The 15232-nt window shown below is 34.7% G+C and overlaps 1 protein-coding gene across 1 annotated transcript in view; it reads left to right on the top strand.

Moving 5' to 3' along the window:
- Positions 1-15232, top strand: part of DST (dystonin) — a 278032-nt gene that overhangs the window by 154692 nt on the left and 108108 nt on the right. The window contains exons 25-27 of the mRNA XM_072410183.1: positions 1188-1328; positions 5284-5372; positions 6533-6668. Coding sequence (XP_072266284.1) covers positions 1188-1328; positions 5284-5372; positions 6533-6668 — 366 coding nt within the window. The remainder of the gene's footprint in view (positions 1-1187; positions 1329-5283; positions 5373-6532; positions 6669-15232) is intronic.

Raw genomic sequence — 15232 nt, 5'->3', positions numbered from 1 at the left:
TGAATAGGGGACTGCTAAATACTACCACTAAAATTACATTTTAACTACTATAAAACTACTATATTTTACTATATACTTGGCTTAACACATCCTACATCTTGTGTCAGATAACATGCTCACCCATTTGTATCACATAAGTGTAGAACTAAGCAGCCTTTATATGTTGGCAGGTATTCATGTGAAATTTGTTTTTAATTACTTTTCACAAATGCACTGTAAATATTTGAATTTTTTTCCAATTCCAATATCATGGTATATAGACATGCTTTACCTATAGCTTTTGTACTATGCTACCTATATCTTGAAGATTCTTTTAACAAGTCAAAATGTTCATATTGTAACATTGTGAGCAATATCGAACGTGTTTTTTTTTCATGTAGTAGCAAGCCTCAACAGAAAAATGGAACAGAAGACACATACCACATCAGATAAAACATCAGCACATGAAGAATTTTTAGACATTTTTGAATGGTATTGCATGTTTTATAGAAATGGAATCATATGTGAACTTATGGAAATTGCAAGTGTTCAAGAATAAGGGAAACATAGTTTTTTTGTACCAAGTATCAACTGTTACTTGTTTTGTATCATTGGTCAAGCATATGTTACGTTGGTCAAGCTAATGCAAAGGCAGCAGGTCTGGGAGGTGCTATTGTCAAGAATGATGTTGTGTTTTTTACATGATGTTTTGTGCCTTAAAAATATATACAACATTGGGGTCCTTTCAGCCAGCATAAAAAAGTAATTTAACATATTCACTCACTGACAAATCTTTTCTGGTAATAGTGAAGACATCTTCCTGCTTAATTATGTATATAATGACTATAAAAAGGTATACTAGGTTGTTATGACTAATTTCAAGTAATTTGGTGATTCCATACCTATTGGCATCTTGATTTGTTTATAAACAAGGTAAAGACCCATGCATGAATGACATGGCTATATAGACCTCATTACTACTTTGGCTTTCAATAACTCTGTATGTTTTTTTTGTTCAAGGTAGTTAAGGGAAATAATATTTTTATTTCATATATTAACATATACTTTTTTAGAATGTATATGCATATCAAAATGAATATTATATCCAAACATTGTATATGAGTATTTTTTTCTGTGCACTTATATAATGTGTTTGTTTTCCTGCCTGTAATATCTATGTGTCTTTTGCATCATGAACTTATTGCTAGACGTTACTGGAAGAGGAAAAGAAAGACCATGTAAAGAAAGCAGGGGATATACTGGATTGGGTATCCAAAGTCAATAAAACACTAAGTAAAGAAGGAGGAAGTCAAGACACTGCAGAAAAGATGCCATATTCTGAGCCACAGGTATTGGAAAATAATGTCTGGCATCCAGAGTGTCTATTTTTTCATATTGTCTATTTACTTACAAAAAAGCAAATATACCTTTTTTTGTCCCAAGCCAAAACCAAATAAATTAATCAATTATAAGGTACTCACAAACGAAAAGGACATACTTCAGGAACATCAGTATGCAATATATGGGTTGTATGGTTTTCAAAGATCTTGTGCAAAGGATGTGGTAATATCTCGTACCCCACAGTTTAGGAATTTCGAAAATGAGAGGGAAATTACCTTAAAGTACACATCTACTAATATTGGTGTTGTACAAAAATTCAATTTCAAAATGTCCTTTAACAGTTTTCCTGTGAAAAAATATTAATATTCTCTTCTATTTTAACAAATAAATTAGTAAAGATAATTGGGTGTAAAAAAAACTCTGGAAGCACACTTGGTGGGTCTAAGATGTGCACAACAAGGCCAAGGCAGCCCAATTTATAGATAAATGTGAACAATACATATAATAAAATATTATTTTATTTTTGAAGTTTGATTTAGGGGGCATATTCGTTGTTACACAAACTGACTTTCATTACCATTTTTATACACCATATGTATCTACTATTGAGAAATCCCCCCTCATAAAATAGATATGACAGAATACATGAGAGAAATCTGCCATGCATCTTACACAGGGTTGGTTGGTTTTTATGTCACCCACCTAGAAGAAACTGGATTTGACATGTAGCTTTAAACATTTACCCATCCCTGTTCATATATATCATTGTTGTATAAAAAACTGACAGTGAATGATACTTAAGTAGGGTAAAAAGGCAAAGAAACACTAACAAGAATTTTCTAGCAGAAGTAAAGGACATACCTTATATGAAAGATAAATGTGTATAACCTCCTACACTCAATGAAACTTGGTCTAGGATGAAGTTACCCAACATCAAGGAGAACACTTAACCTTTTTCTGTGAAATAATAAATAAAACATCTGAATTCATATATTCTATTCTGACAAGCACAATTATCCTCACCTCCTTTGGGTACGAAGTGGTGCTAAGAAAAGCTATTAACAGAAAAACTGTAAAAATACAAAGCGGTATCAGGCAGCCCTTAACCCAAGATACAAAAAAGACTTTACCTGAGAGAAGTATTCTAATTATAAAAAAGAAAGACGCACCTTTCAATGAGTGCAATGCCTTATTACCTCTGTCGAAACCAATTACTGTCATAAAACAGCTGGCCTTTTCTGTATGTATTTTCCACAGTAAAAACGCAGATGTGATAGGGACACACTTTGCCTAAAAAGCTTCTGCCTTTGTATAGTGCTACGGAAAGTATACCATGTGCCATTGTTCCACATTGGTGGCTAAATTTTCTAAAGGACATAGTTTGTGAGACACCTTAATATCTTCCTACATCAGCTTCCGTTGTGGCTCTATGCATTCAGTCTAGTAACATCTCAAAGATTCAAAGTTACTGCTGGAAGTCTTCTCTTTGCAATGTGCTGTAATTAGAGGTGTGAAATGGGAACAGGTATCTATATAATAGTCAGCTGGTGTCACTGACTAATTACAGGTCCTGTTCTGATCAGCATCTGAAAGGTGAAGTACCTCTACTCTAGTGTCAGCAGCCCAAAATATGTAATTAATATTTACTTTTTTATATTGCCCTCTTCTAAATAAATAACTATGTTGTTAGATTCTTTTCTATAAATATAGTATATTAGAATATTATGATAGGTATACAAATAAAAAAAAAATCACCACACCGGTCAGTAAACATATTCTAATTGACCACAATTATGTAGCACTTCCTGTTCTTCATTATCTTCCACAAATGTAAAACTGTGGTGGCAAAGAAGATCTTTGATAATTTATAATATACCATTATACACACACATTCTTTTGCATACCTTGGAAGCAGGTTTAGACCCACAGCGGCAACAAGCATTCAAAATGGTGTTCCTGGTGGCTGGCCCCTTGTCCACTCACCTTACAGCACTAATTCTTAACTAACATTTTCAGATTTGACAGTGGGTAGTGGTGTGCAGTACAGAACTGCTCACTGCCACCCTTATTCATTCTCTTGGACACTACATTGTAATGCGGGGAAGTGGTAACCACACTGCAAGCTCACCACCAGTCTGAGCATTACATTTTAATGTACAGCACTGTGAATTATATGGGCGCTATATGAATACTGTCTAATATTAATAATAATAATAATAATAATAATAATAATAATAATTACGAGTTCTTGTATTGGCTAAAGTCTATTACAGTGTAAAGCTTGGTCTGAGCCTGAATTAGTTTACATAATAAACATCATAGATTGATTAAAAGTAAAATTATGAATAAATATTATTGCACCATTCAGTTCAGTAGCAGAAAAAGTTTACTAGGTAATATATATACTTTTAAAAGAGACTGAGGACTAAAGTCGTTAACCCATATTATTAGGATTGCTTAAATAAAGCTGACCTCCACGTTGAAAGGAAAATACATTATTACCAAAATTAAAATACATAATTTAGATAATTTGCAGGTTGAACTATTTTAGACCTGTTTATTTGTAAATTGGCCCTTCCGTATACATTAGCATATCTTACAATTTCCCAGACAGAAAAAAAAAGCGGCATTCATTTCGTCATTTTAAAAACTTTTATGTTTGCCTAAATAAAGCATCTGGCATTCACTGCTTTACAAATGAACCATAAAATGAGGGGAAATATCTGTTTTGAAGTCCTGGATTGTTGTAGTAACCTATTAGTTTTTGGAACTGATTTATTACAGCCCTCCAAGGCTGGAGAGGAGACACTTTCATCAGTGAACCTGAGTAATCCAGCAAATCTGGAATGGCTTTCTTAAAAGTTATTTGCTATGTGTTAGCAAATGTTTTCAATCCTGGACCAGATCTGTTCTAGGTTTTCTGGATCATCCAGGTTCACCGATAAAAATGTATTCTCTAGCCTTAGAGAGCTTTAATAAATAAGGTCATTTGACCTTTCTCAGTTTAAACTTAGGTTTTGGCTGCGCATAGGGCCTGATTTGTGAAAGCTCTCCAAGGCTGGAGAGAAAACACTTTCAGAAGTGAAGCTGGGTGATCCAGAAAACGTGGAATGGATGTTTAAAACTCATTGCTTTTTGCTAGCAAACATTTTGAATCCTGGACCAGATACATTCCAGGTTTGCTGGATCACCCAGGTTCACAGATGAAATTGTATTCTCTCCAGCCTTGGAGAGCTTTCATAAATAAGCGCCATAGGTCTTTATGATGCTTGGCTATCTTTAACTGAAGTATAGTAGACTGCAGGTCAGTAGCTGTGGACCCTATTTTGAGAAAATGAGAAAGGGTCCATACATGTTCTAAACAATCACTCCTTATCATCATCAGAGAAATCTACAGTGAATTTAAAGGCCCCCTGATGTCATTGAGGAGGTCATTCAAATTCACCTCATTGGAATACTAATGCCATGACTATGGACTTTGTACAGGGCTGTGTAATATGTTGGCACTATATAAGTACTGTGTTCTAATAATATTAATAATGACTACTATGGAAATAATTTTGTAAAACTACACAGTGAGGCACCGTACACTTGTTCTTTCCATTCCACTCTCTACAACAAAACAAGCTTCTTTGCCCTATACAGCCATCTTACCTAAACGTAATCATGAACGATTGTTAAGGTATTAAGTGTGTTCTTAGTAAAACCCAAAAACTATCCAGTAGGGTGTGAAAACCAGGTGAACATGTATTTGTAGCTGTATTTTTTTTTAGCAAAAATCATTCACACTGCATATTCATTTTCCTATACATTACCTACATCTTTCGCTTCACTTAGTTTTGAATTGTTGTCATGCATTGGAATTTTTGTCTTACTGTATGCATATTTGCTTTTTTGAAACAAGGTAACACTTATTTGTATTTAAATTCTCCTTTACATGTTTCTTTTCTTTATATTTTTTAGATTTCTTCTGAAGAAATTCTAGCTAAACAAGAAGAAGTTGCAGATGCTGTACAAACCTTGCAGTTACTTTTAGCCAAGCATGGTGACAAGTATGTGAAACAAGGCATTTTCTCTAGTGTTTTTTAGACAATAAAACTGTTATTTCAAATATCCTGCATGGTGTATTATTAGCACATATTGGGAAATATTCTGGGTTACTTCCCCCACCTCCTAGATTGTAAGCTCTTCAGGGCAGGGTCCTCTCCTCCTGTGTCACTGTCTGTATTCGTCTCATTTGCAACCCCTATTTAATGTACAGCACTTTGTAATATATTGGCGCTATATAAATCCTTGTTAGAACATTGCAGGCCACAAAGGAAACCTCCATAAGACCCCAGTTGGGTAGTAATCATTTTACCACATTAATATAAAGTACAACTTATATTAAATATTAAAATAAAATACCTAATAGTGCATTATCAAATATACATTAAACTATGTATCCAGTCACTTTATCCCTATGTTTTGTTGGCTTTCTAAATACAATACTGAGAAATAGCAAACAATAGAAATAGGTGCCTTGTTTTAGATCAGAATTGCTGTACATGTTGTAGGGCAGAGGTGGAAATTAGAGAAGGAACAGAAAAAGTAGGACACATTGCTCTTTTTTTTTTTTTTTTTTTTACTTCTTTTGATTTTTTTACTCTACAGATTTTACAGTACAGATTTTTACTCTTTTTTATCGAAAGACTTTCTTTTATTATTGTGTTATTAAGCTCTTAAAAACCCAACTCCCAAGGGGAAAATATATAAAATATTGTATTTTCATATATGAATATACTATATAACTATTAATAATTACTTAGCAGCCAAATGATTTGTAAATCTGTTCAACTAGTTTTGTAATAAAGGCAGGCAGCCAAAGCATTTACCTCCCCTGCTGCAGCAGTACTGGTTGGCTAAAACAACCAGCAGCTGATGGTACAATAAATGACTAAAGCCAACTCGGCTCTTTTATACTGTACCCCCTCACATCAGCATGTCCACTCACATGTGCACTGCAGCTGAACCTATTTTGGCACCTAGTGCTTTTCTTTTCTTTTCTCAGTTCTGTCCTACATGTTTATACAGGAAGATAACATCTAAACAATGTAAATAACTGCATTCATTTGGGTTTAAATCCATCTGCATTAAACAGAAATGATAATAATACATTCCAATCAGATGGACATGTTACATTTGTTTTAAAGCGCTGTGTTTTATTTACTAGAATGACAGAAGAAGAAAGAACAGAGATTGAAACACAAATCAAGGCGCTGCAGGAGAGCCAGAGTGTCCTGTCTGGAGAGTATAAAAGACGACAAAAAGAAGCCAAGGAATTGGTGGATAAACTGGTGGAGCAGAAGGTGACATTGCTAGAACTGTTTGTTTTTCTTGTAGAGCATCAGTTTTGCAATCTGTGGTTTTCTGCATGGTGTTGGATCAATAAAAAATAATGTTTTCTTTCCTGCTTTTAATAAAGATCCTTTGATTTTGGGGGTATGTTGGCGTGTAAACTGTAGAGCCAAGCAAAGACTGATTGAATAATCACATAAACATTACTTCTTTTCATGCTTTCCCATGATCTCATTTAATACAATCTATAAAAAGATCACCAGTGTGTTTTCTATAGGATTGGCAGTTGCGTAATTATTGATATCATCCTGATTTCGCTTTTAACAACGTCTGATCCATCAGGTGTGGTTTTTACAGTATGCTGTAAACATGATAAGCATGGGTCAATGTGTGACTTCTTTTCTAACCCATCACAGGCATCAAAGGCATGGTGGTTTTCTTTGCAGGTGATATGAAATCAACCTGTTGTCATCAACTTTTAACTAACCCCCACAGTGTCTAAAACTAAATTCTAGGTCACAGATGCATGCTGAGTTAAAAGCTTGCTTCACATTTGCTGCCAAGAATACTGACCTAAATCACTTGCACTTTTGAGCTGCTAATACCTTCGTTTGTTGCAACTCTGGTAAGTACTCTGCTTTTAAAGCACAATTAAATGGTAATTGTTTGGCATAAATTATGACCAATATTTATGTAATCTATTCTTGGTGTTTCTTACTTTAGGTTGATAAGATTGTATCAGGAACCATAGATGAGACAAATGGAACAGTTTACTCAATATATCAGTCTATTCTGGAAGGCCTTATTGACTATGAAACTGGAATTCAGCTACTTGAAATGCAGCTAATTGTTTCTGGATTTGTTTGTCCATACACAAAGACATGCTTTGATGTTGAACAAGCCAAAAATCACAAACTTATTGATGATCAAATTCTAATAAGGTTACTTGAAATAGCAGATGCTAAAATTATTATTTCAAATCTTTCATCAAGTGAGTTTCCAGTGTTATCTGCCAGTGAACAAGGCTTAATATCAGAGACAGTAGCAATTAAGGTGATTAGCACATTACTTTCTTGTGGTTGCTTCCAAGTTCCTACAACTGGAGAGCAACTCAACATAAACAAACTCTTCCAGAGAAATATGATTTCCCCAATAATGTTTACAAAACTCCTTGAAAGACAGAAGACAGGTAAAGACCTGATTGATCCTATTAGTGCAGAGAGGCTTACTCTAGCAGAACTTCTCCAGAGGACTGTTATAGAGAAGACAACAGGAATGAGACTTCTTCCAATTATTGCAGAAGAAAAGGGTAAAGTCACACTAAAATCAGGAAGGAGAGTCAATGTTCTAAGAGCTGCTCATGAAGGAATCCTAGAAAGGGAAGTCATGTATAGATTGCTGGGAGCTCAGCTCCTTTCAGGAGGTATTATTGACCCTGATTCTGGAAAAAGACTTACACTGGAAGAATCTCGGGAACAAGGTATACTTGATCAGGGAACAATATGTGGAATATTAACTCAGCAGATTCAAAATGGCGGAATAATTTGTCCAGCAACAAAAAAATATTTATCTGTGGATGAAGCTGTACAGTGCAATTTAATTTCACACAGCAGTGCACTGATGGTTTTAGAAGCACAACGAGGATTTATTGGATTGATATGGCCTGATACAAGTGAGATATTTCCTATATCCACATCTTTGCAACAAAGAATGATATCAAATGAACTGGCACAAAAAATCCTAAACAACAGACAAAAAATTGCTGGTTTATATATACCAGAAACATCAGAGATCGTGAGACTGGATGTGGCTGCACAACTTGGTATAATAGAAAGTAGCACTGCAGTGGTTCTCAGCAACTTGGAATTACAAGACAAAATGCCAAACATAGATGCACTAGAACCTACCTGCAAACTAAAATGGATGTCTTGTTATGATTCCCAAACCAATGAGCTAAATGATAATTCTGAAAATAAATCTGAGGAACCATTGATGCATAATCCTGAACATACAAAACAGTTGTTCATCTCCTATCTCATGATAAATAGCTATATTGATGCCAATACAGGAGAAAGACTTTTGTTGTTTGATGGTGATCTTGATGAAGCTGCCAGCATGTTACTAGAGTCAGAACAAATAGTTCGCACATCATTAGAGAATAATAGAGAGGCCACTGATCTCTCTGATGTAGATCCAAAAGTAAATGATGAAAATGACAGTATAACCAACACCAGTGGTGATAAAAATACAACTCCTTTAAAATCATACTTTGAGGAACTAGTAAGCAAAAGAACTGATATGGGCCAAATTGAACCTCAGTGTTTAGATAATGTTGACAAACAAGCTGAAGATATGATATGTCAGTTGTTCAAAACAACTGAACCAGATAATAAATGCAGCGGTGATAATACACAATGCCACCCTGAATCCAATGGTATTTATGAAAAAATAGAAATGGATCCTGCAAAAGATACCCAAGCAAACATACCTGATGTCCAACCCACTGAACAAAGTAACCATTCTGATTATTATAACAGTGGCAAAGAGGCATTTCAAGATGATCGTAAAGACAGTACCAGTGAAAAACTAGTTTTATCCCAAATTAACCAATGTGGGAATGTGCAAGAAATAAAGGACCCTTCTATACAAGAACTTATCAGTTCTTCTGATCAAACAGATCTGTTGATTACTTTGGTTGATGACTGTAATAAGAGTGAACATGCAGAGAAGCTATTTCAAGGTAGCAGTTTTAATCACAATGTTCCTCTGTCTTATACAGGGATCAATACTTCCTCTGATCTTCTGCATGAGGAAGAAGAATTCAGTGATTACTCTAATGATTCTGAAATTAAAACACATCGATATCTTGGGAGTAGCAGTGATTCTGAACTATCTGTGGGGGATGATGACAGTGAATTTGATGTTACAAACATGTCTCAGACACTTAAAACATGGAAAACTATTGGAGGAGACAGTGTAGAGGACAGGACACCTACTCAAAGTGATACAAGCTCTGATGATGATACTTACTATTACAATGACGTGGAGAGCACTGATGTGGTACATGAAAGACAGTTTTTAGAAACAATAACTGAAGAAGATTCAGAATGTAACTCATGTGTAGAGGACCAGACTGTAGCTTATACAGATGATCTGCCTTCTAAGGTATTAAACTTTGCCCTACCACCTTCAGAGGAAGGTGCGTTGGAAAATAGCAATTTAAACAATAGTAAAGATAATATATCCATTAGCTCTCACAATGCTTCTATAGTCATTAGAAATGAGGAAACAGATGAAGAATATTCTGAAAGCTTTTTCAGTGAAACTGATGTTGAATGTTTTGTCACTGATGAGACCAACAGTGAAGAAGATTATCATGCTGCGAAAGAACATTCAGATTTTTCTTCTAAAGATAAAGATATTGATGATGTTACTAGTCAGCTTAACCTTAATACTCAATGTGGAGGTGTTTATGCTCAAACTAATAATAATATCAGTGGAAATTCTTACTCCATTGGTACTTCTAAAAACACATGTAACTCCAAAATTCAAAGTGAATCACAACACTCTACAAATGATTTCACAGATACACATATGCTAGGAACAAATAATTCTTCCAATATTACAGAGTCTCAGCCTAAGTTTAAGAGTACGTGTTCTGATCAGTACCTAGGAGAAACTGAAAAACAGGATCCCACTTTCCTCCAATCTACTGATAATTGTATATCTGGCAGACTTGATAATCAGTGTCCTTTAACTGAAGATAATGGAATATGTCACAAAAACCAAGCTCAACTAAATCATGAAGAAGAGCACAGACCATCAGCAAAACTAGATACTGCCTCCCCTCCAGTTGAAGTTGATAAAGTTTGTGTGGAGATCCTGCAAGAATGCCTTTTAGCTAAGGGAGATGGTGCATGTACTGAGTTGGTAAATGGACATAACCAACCAGGTAATGGTTATGCAACTAGTGACTTTGAAAGTGGTCCCCCTTCTGATAGCACATTTGACAAGGGAGACACTAAACATTTTGAAATAAAAAATGAGCTGAGTACTGAATGCCCTAAGGCAGAAGATAGCAGTATGTGTGCTAAGCAGGACACTGAACACCCGCAAAATGAGAATGATTTAACTTTCAGGCATGATATTCTGCACCAAACTGTTAATTTTAGCACAGAGCAAAAAGATGGTAAATACTGTTGCACTGATCTTAACAAAGAGCCTGAAAAGAATATAAAGTGCTTGGAGGTACACAAACAAATTTTAAATTTGCCAATTCCAGATAGCAAGCTAATTCAGAAAGATAATAGTGAATGTGCAAGTTACATTTCACCAGAGCCAACCGATGACACAGAAATATTCAAAATTACCGATATCTTGGAGAAAAATGAAATTGTGACTAAATGGAAAGAGAGTGCTGCACAATATTCAGTCAAAAGTCCAATTCATATTGACAATCTGAGTGCAATATTTGATTCATCAGTTAGTAAAACACACAGTAATGATCTGGAGACCAATACTACCAAATGTGTTGATGGAAGTATTAAAACATTTTATGAACCTGTGTCTGACACTGAAAACAGTGTAGACTCAGAGAGTTTAACAACATATTTGAAAAGTTGTGTAGGAACTAGCCAAACTGCAGATTCTTCTGTTGAGCATTCCTGTTCCTTAAATGAACCATTTGGAATCATACTAGAACATAATTGTTTAGTAGATGACAGTTCACCCATCATAGCTTCAAAGGATAATAACAATATGCATCTGGGAAATGAGAAATTATTGTCTCCACTGTTCAATTCATCAGAAAATCAGGGGCAAAATGATCATCCTGTCCAAACAGATGGCAGTAAACCCAACATGCATATTTCTATTAACAAACCAAAATATGAGGTTGAGAACCATAAGCATGATAAGTCATATAGCACTGACCCTTCTTTTGTTGAGCAGCCAGCTCTAGAATTGGATCATCCTAAATTAATTTCTTCCCAACTTGATCAAATCTTCCATATACCTCCTGATTGTGAAAATTCAAACAAATTGGAGGAATTAATCATAAACCTAAATAAAGGCCTGTTCCCGAGTGAGTTGGTCAACCATTCTTCCCAATCTGAGGATTCTAGTAAGCAAAATTTGGAACCACATAAATTTGTTACAGAAGACTTAAACCCTAGTCAAGAAGAAAATGAGCCAAAGGGCAGTGTAATACAAGAAAAGGATACACTAAAATCTATGGATATAAAGCCTGATACTTTGAATATAACAAATGCAGAAGAAGTCAAACAGACAGTGGATGACCATTCCAATGATAAGGTAAGCAGGTTATTATTATATAAAATGTATGTATACCAGTTTAAATATTGATTTAAATATTATAGTGTTTGGTACAGTGTTAGCAATTGGGTAATGCAGTGTTTTGAATCAGCTAACAAAATATACTTATTTTAAACAAAGTGTGTGTGTGTGTGGGGGGGGGGGTTGTACCATCTGTGTTTCATTCAAGAGAATTTATTTCACTTTCCATCCTGCTTACAAAATGTTACAGTGTGAAATGATCAAAATAAGAACAGTAGAGGATTCTGTACAACTGTGCAAGACAGACTGAAGATGATGTTTGAATTTAGCTTTAGGCGTTTCCTTAGGCTTTTAGAACAATTTTTAGAATTGTAAAAAGCCCAAGGAAGGAACCTAACATGCATTTTTAATATCTTACCAATTAAATTGAACCTAAACCCCAAACTTTTTATTATAGCCACGTAATATGATTGCTGCCATACATGCAGTAGCTTTATTGTTACATGACTGTATTATGTTTTTAGCAAATTTATTTCAGTTCATGTTTATTTATTTTAGGTAAATGTTAAATCAAATTCATTCTGTCAGACATTACGTGAACATCTGATTGTTGTCCAAGATCAGAAGCTTCATTTGGAAAATTTACCACCCATCGGTGACAGCTTGGAAACACTAAAAATGCAGCTTGAACAGCTTGAGGTAAGTTTATTGAGTTTTTTAATTTAATTTGACAGCGTATAGTCAACAGATCACAATATAGTAAACATTTGTTCTTCTATTTCTTATATTTCTCTAGTCATTTGAGTCAAGGTTGGCTGCGTTTTCTGTTACTTTGAAAGAAGATGTACAGCTTGCAGATCAGTTTTTAGTGTCTATGCCTGATAACATTCCAGGAACACATCTTAAGGAGCTAAGTGACAATTTGATGAAAACCTTTTCTGCAGTTTGTGAAATGTCTTCAGAACGAGCAAAACAAATTGCATATGCAGTGGATACTGAAATGGTGAGGCATATAAAAAAATAACAAGCATGTACATCAGATGGAAAATCTATTTGGGTAATCTTCCTGTCTTTAAATACTGAATAATACAGCTAGATTATTGCAAAAAAAGCTGTTTGTATATGAATAAGTATGACACATTTATATGTTTTAATGAATGTCATATAAAAAGGCATGTATTTCATGCACATTGCCTGTCCAAAAATAACATATATATTGTTAGAGAGCTTTTAGCTTTGCTTATTGCCTAATATCATTTTGATGAGTTTAGCCAATATCACAACATTTATTTCTGTCTGGAGTTAATTTTTCGCCAGGATCTTGTATTGATGATGAAAAAGATGGACGTAACGTCTTCCCCAGCACATATGAAAGATTGTTGATGGGCTTATGGTCTGGTGGCCATTCTATGTTTAAAACAATGTATCATGCTCTCTGAACCCTCTTTTTTTCCCAATCTGAGCCCATTAAATCCTGGCATTGTCAGGAAGAAAGAAAAAATACATTGCTGGAAAAACCCAGTCTTTCAGTATATTCAGTTAGTCAGCTGACCTCATTTAATGGGCATATAATGTTGCTAAACCTAGCCTCACCAGCTGAAGTAACCCCAACTCTGAACCCAAATTCTTGGGTTTTTTTTTTTTTGGCAGACAGTGTATATAAAAAAACACAGTGTACTTTGTTTGGCATTTTGTAAGCTAATGTGAATTTTGTTTTGCTTTGTAGACTAAGCTGGCAGAAACCCATCAGATCCTTTTTAATCGTTTACAAGTGCTTTCAGATTGGCTAACTGCCAATAGTGAAACCATGGACTTCTCGCTGAATACTATTGATGTGGATACATTGAAACAAACCTTACAGTGCCTAAAGGTGCAGTAAATCATTAAATATTTTTGTCTGGTTACCAGAACCATAAATACCAAATGATTTTAGTTTTTATGTGAAAAACAAAAAAAAGATTCTGTACTTACATGGTCAAGGGTTATTCTGTAATAACCCAAGAAGAAATATATTTCATGAATGTCTATAGGCTAGCTAGTGTCTAATAAGGCATGGGGGATACTATAACTGACAGATCCTGTTATTCTGTTAATCTGTATAGTTTTTAATTGGAACTTTCATCAAACCTTTTTTTTTCAAAAACCATATACCTTGTTTCTGACTTTTCCAATAATGTTTATATGACACAAAACCTGGCATTGTCATCACAAGGGAAATGTATTTGGGTAACCTGCCTACATTGTCTTTGAATACTGCAAAACCTACTTAAAAGAGAAACTGCATGTATTAATGTATTAATCTTCTGTTGTTCTCTTGGTTTATGGACAACAGCTGTCCTGAATAAATGCTTAAATCACAATAGTAGGCAAGGTGGGCATAACTAACTTAATAATTAAAAGTAATGCTTCAGATTTTACATTACTAATGATGATCCGGCAGTTTTTGAGCCCATGTGAGCAACTCCTGACCTTCTTTCACTGACCTTCCCACACTGAAATATGGGCAGAATGGTAGCTAATAGGCAAGGCAAAAAAAGATTTCACATACAGCTATAGGCTAGCAAGTGTCTAATAAGGCGTGGGGGATACCATAACTGACAGATCCTAAGCACTGCAATAATAGCATCACTATTTCAGTTCAAAGAATATGCAAGTTAGCAATGGGAATGCAAGGGCTTAACATTCACTTTTTCATTAAGAAGTGCGTCAGGATACACATTAACACATTTTTCGTGCAATATGATGTTCATCAACAGGACACAAACATACATTCCCAATGCACATTGAGGCACGCTTTGATGTATTTCCATTGATTTTTTCTTGATTATTTTGGGGAAATTTCGCCTGAAATTTACTTTGAGCAGCGGAGTGAAGGAAATACACTTCCTATCTCCAGTTATAACACTCTATTGGCTCATTCAGGGACAGGCAGATACATTCTTGGATGTCACTCCTAGATTTTTTTGCCTACATTTATTGTATAAATGTATATGTATTATATGTTATAATTTTTTTCACATCTATATTATACTATGTATAAGTTCTTGATCCCTGTGTAGCATAAATACAAATGACATATTTTTAGCAAGTGAATACTAGCATGAGCATTTAGATCCCTAAAATGAATTTCCTTTGAATTTTCTTTTGCAGGATTTAAACATTCAAATCTCAGAACAAAAAATAGAACTGGAAACAACAGCATTTGATGTCCAATTCTTCATATCGGAACATGCTCAGGATCTATCTCCAAATCAAAGCAAACAGCTGCTAAGACTTTTAA

Source organism: Pyxicephalus adspersus, chromosome 4 (assembly GCF_032062135.1).
Source record: "Pyxicephalus adspersus chromosome 4, UCB_Pads_2.0, whole genome shotgun sequence".
Classification (NCBI taxonomy): domain Eukaryota; kingdom Metazoa; phylum Chordata; class Amphibia; order Anura; family Pyxicephalidae; genus Pyxicephalus; species Pyxicephalus adspersus.
Note: the sequence above shows the minus strand (reverse complement) of the source record. Positions and strands in the feature narration are given on the sequence as shown.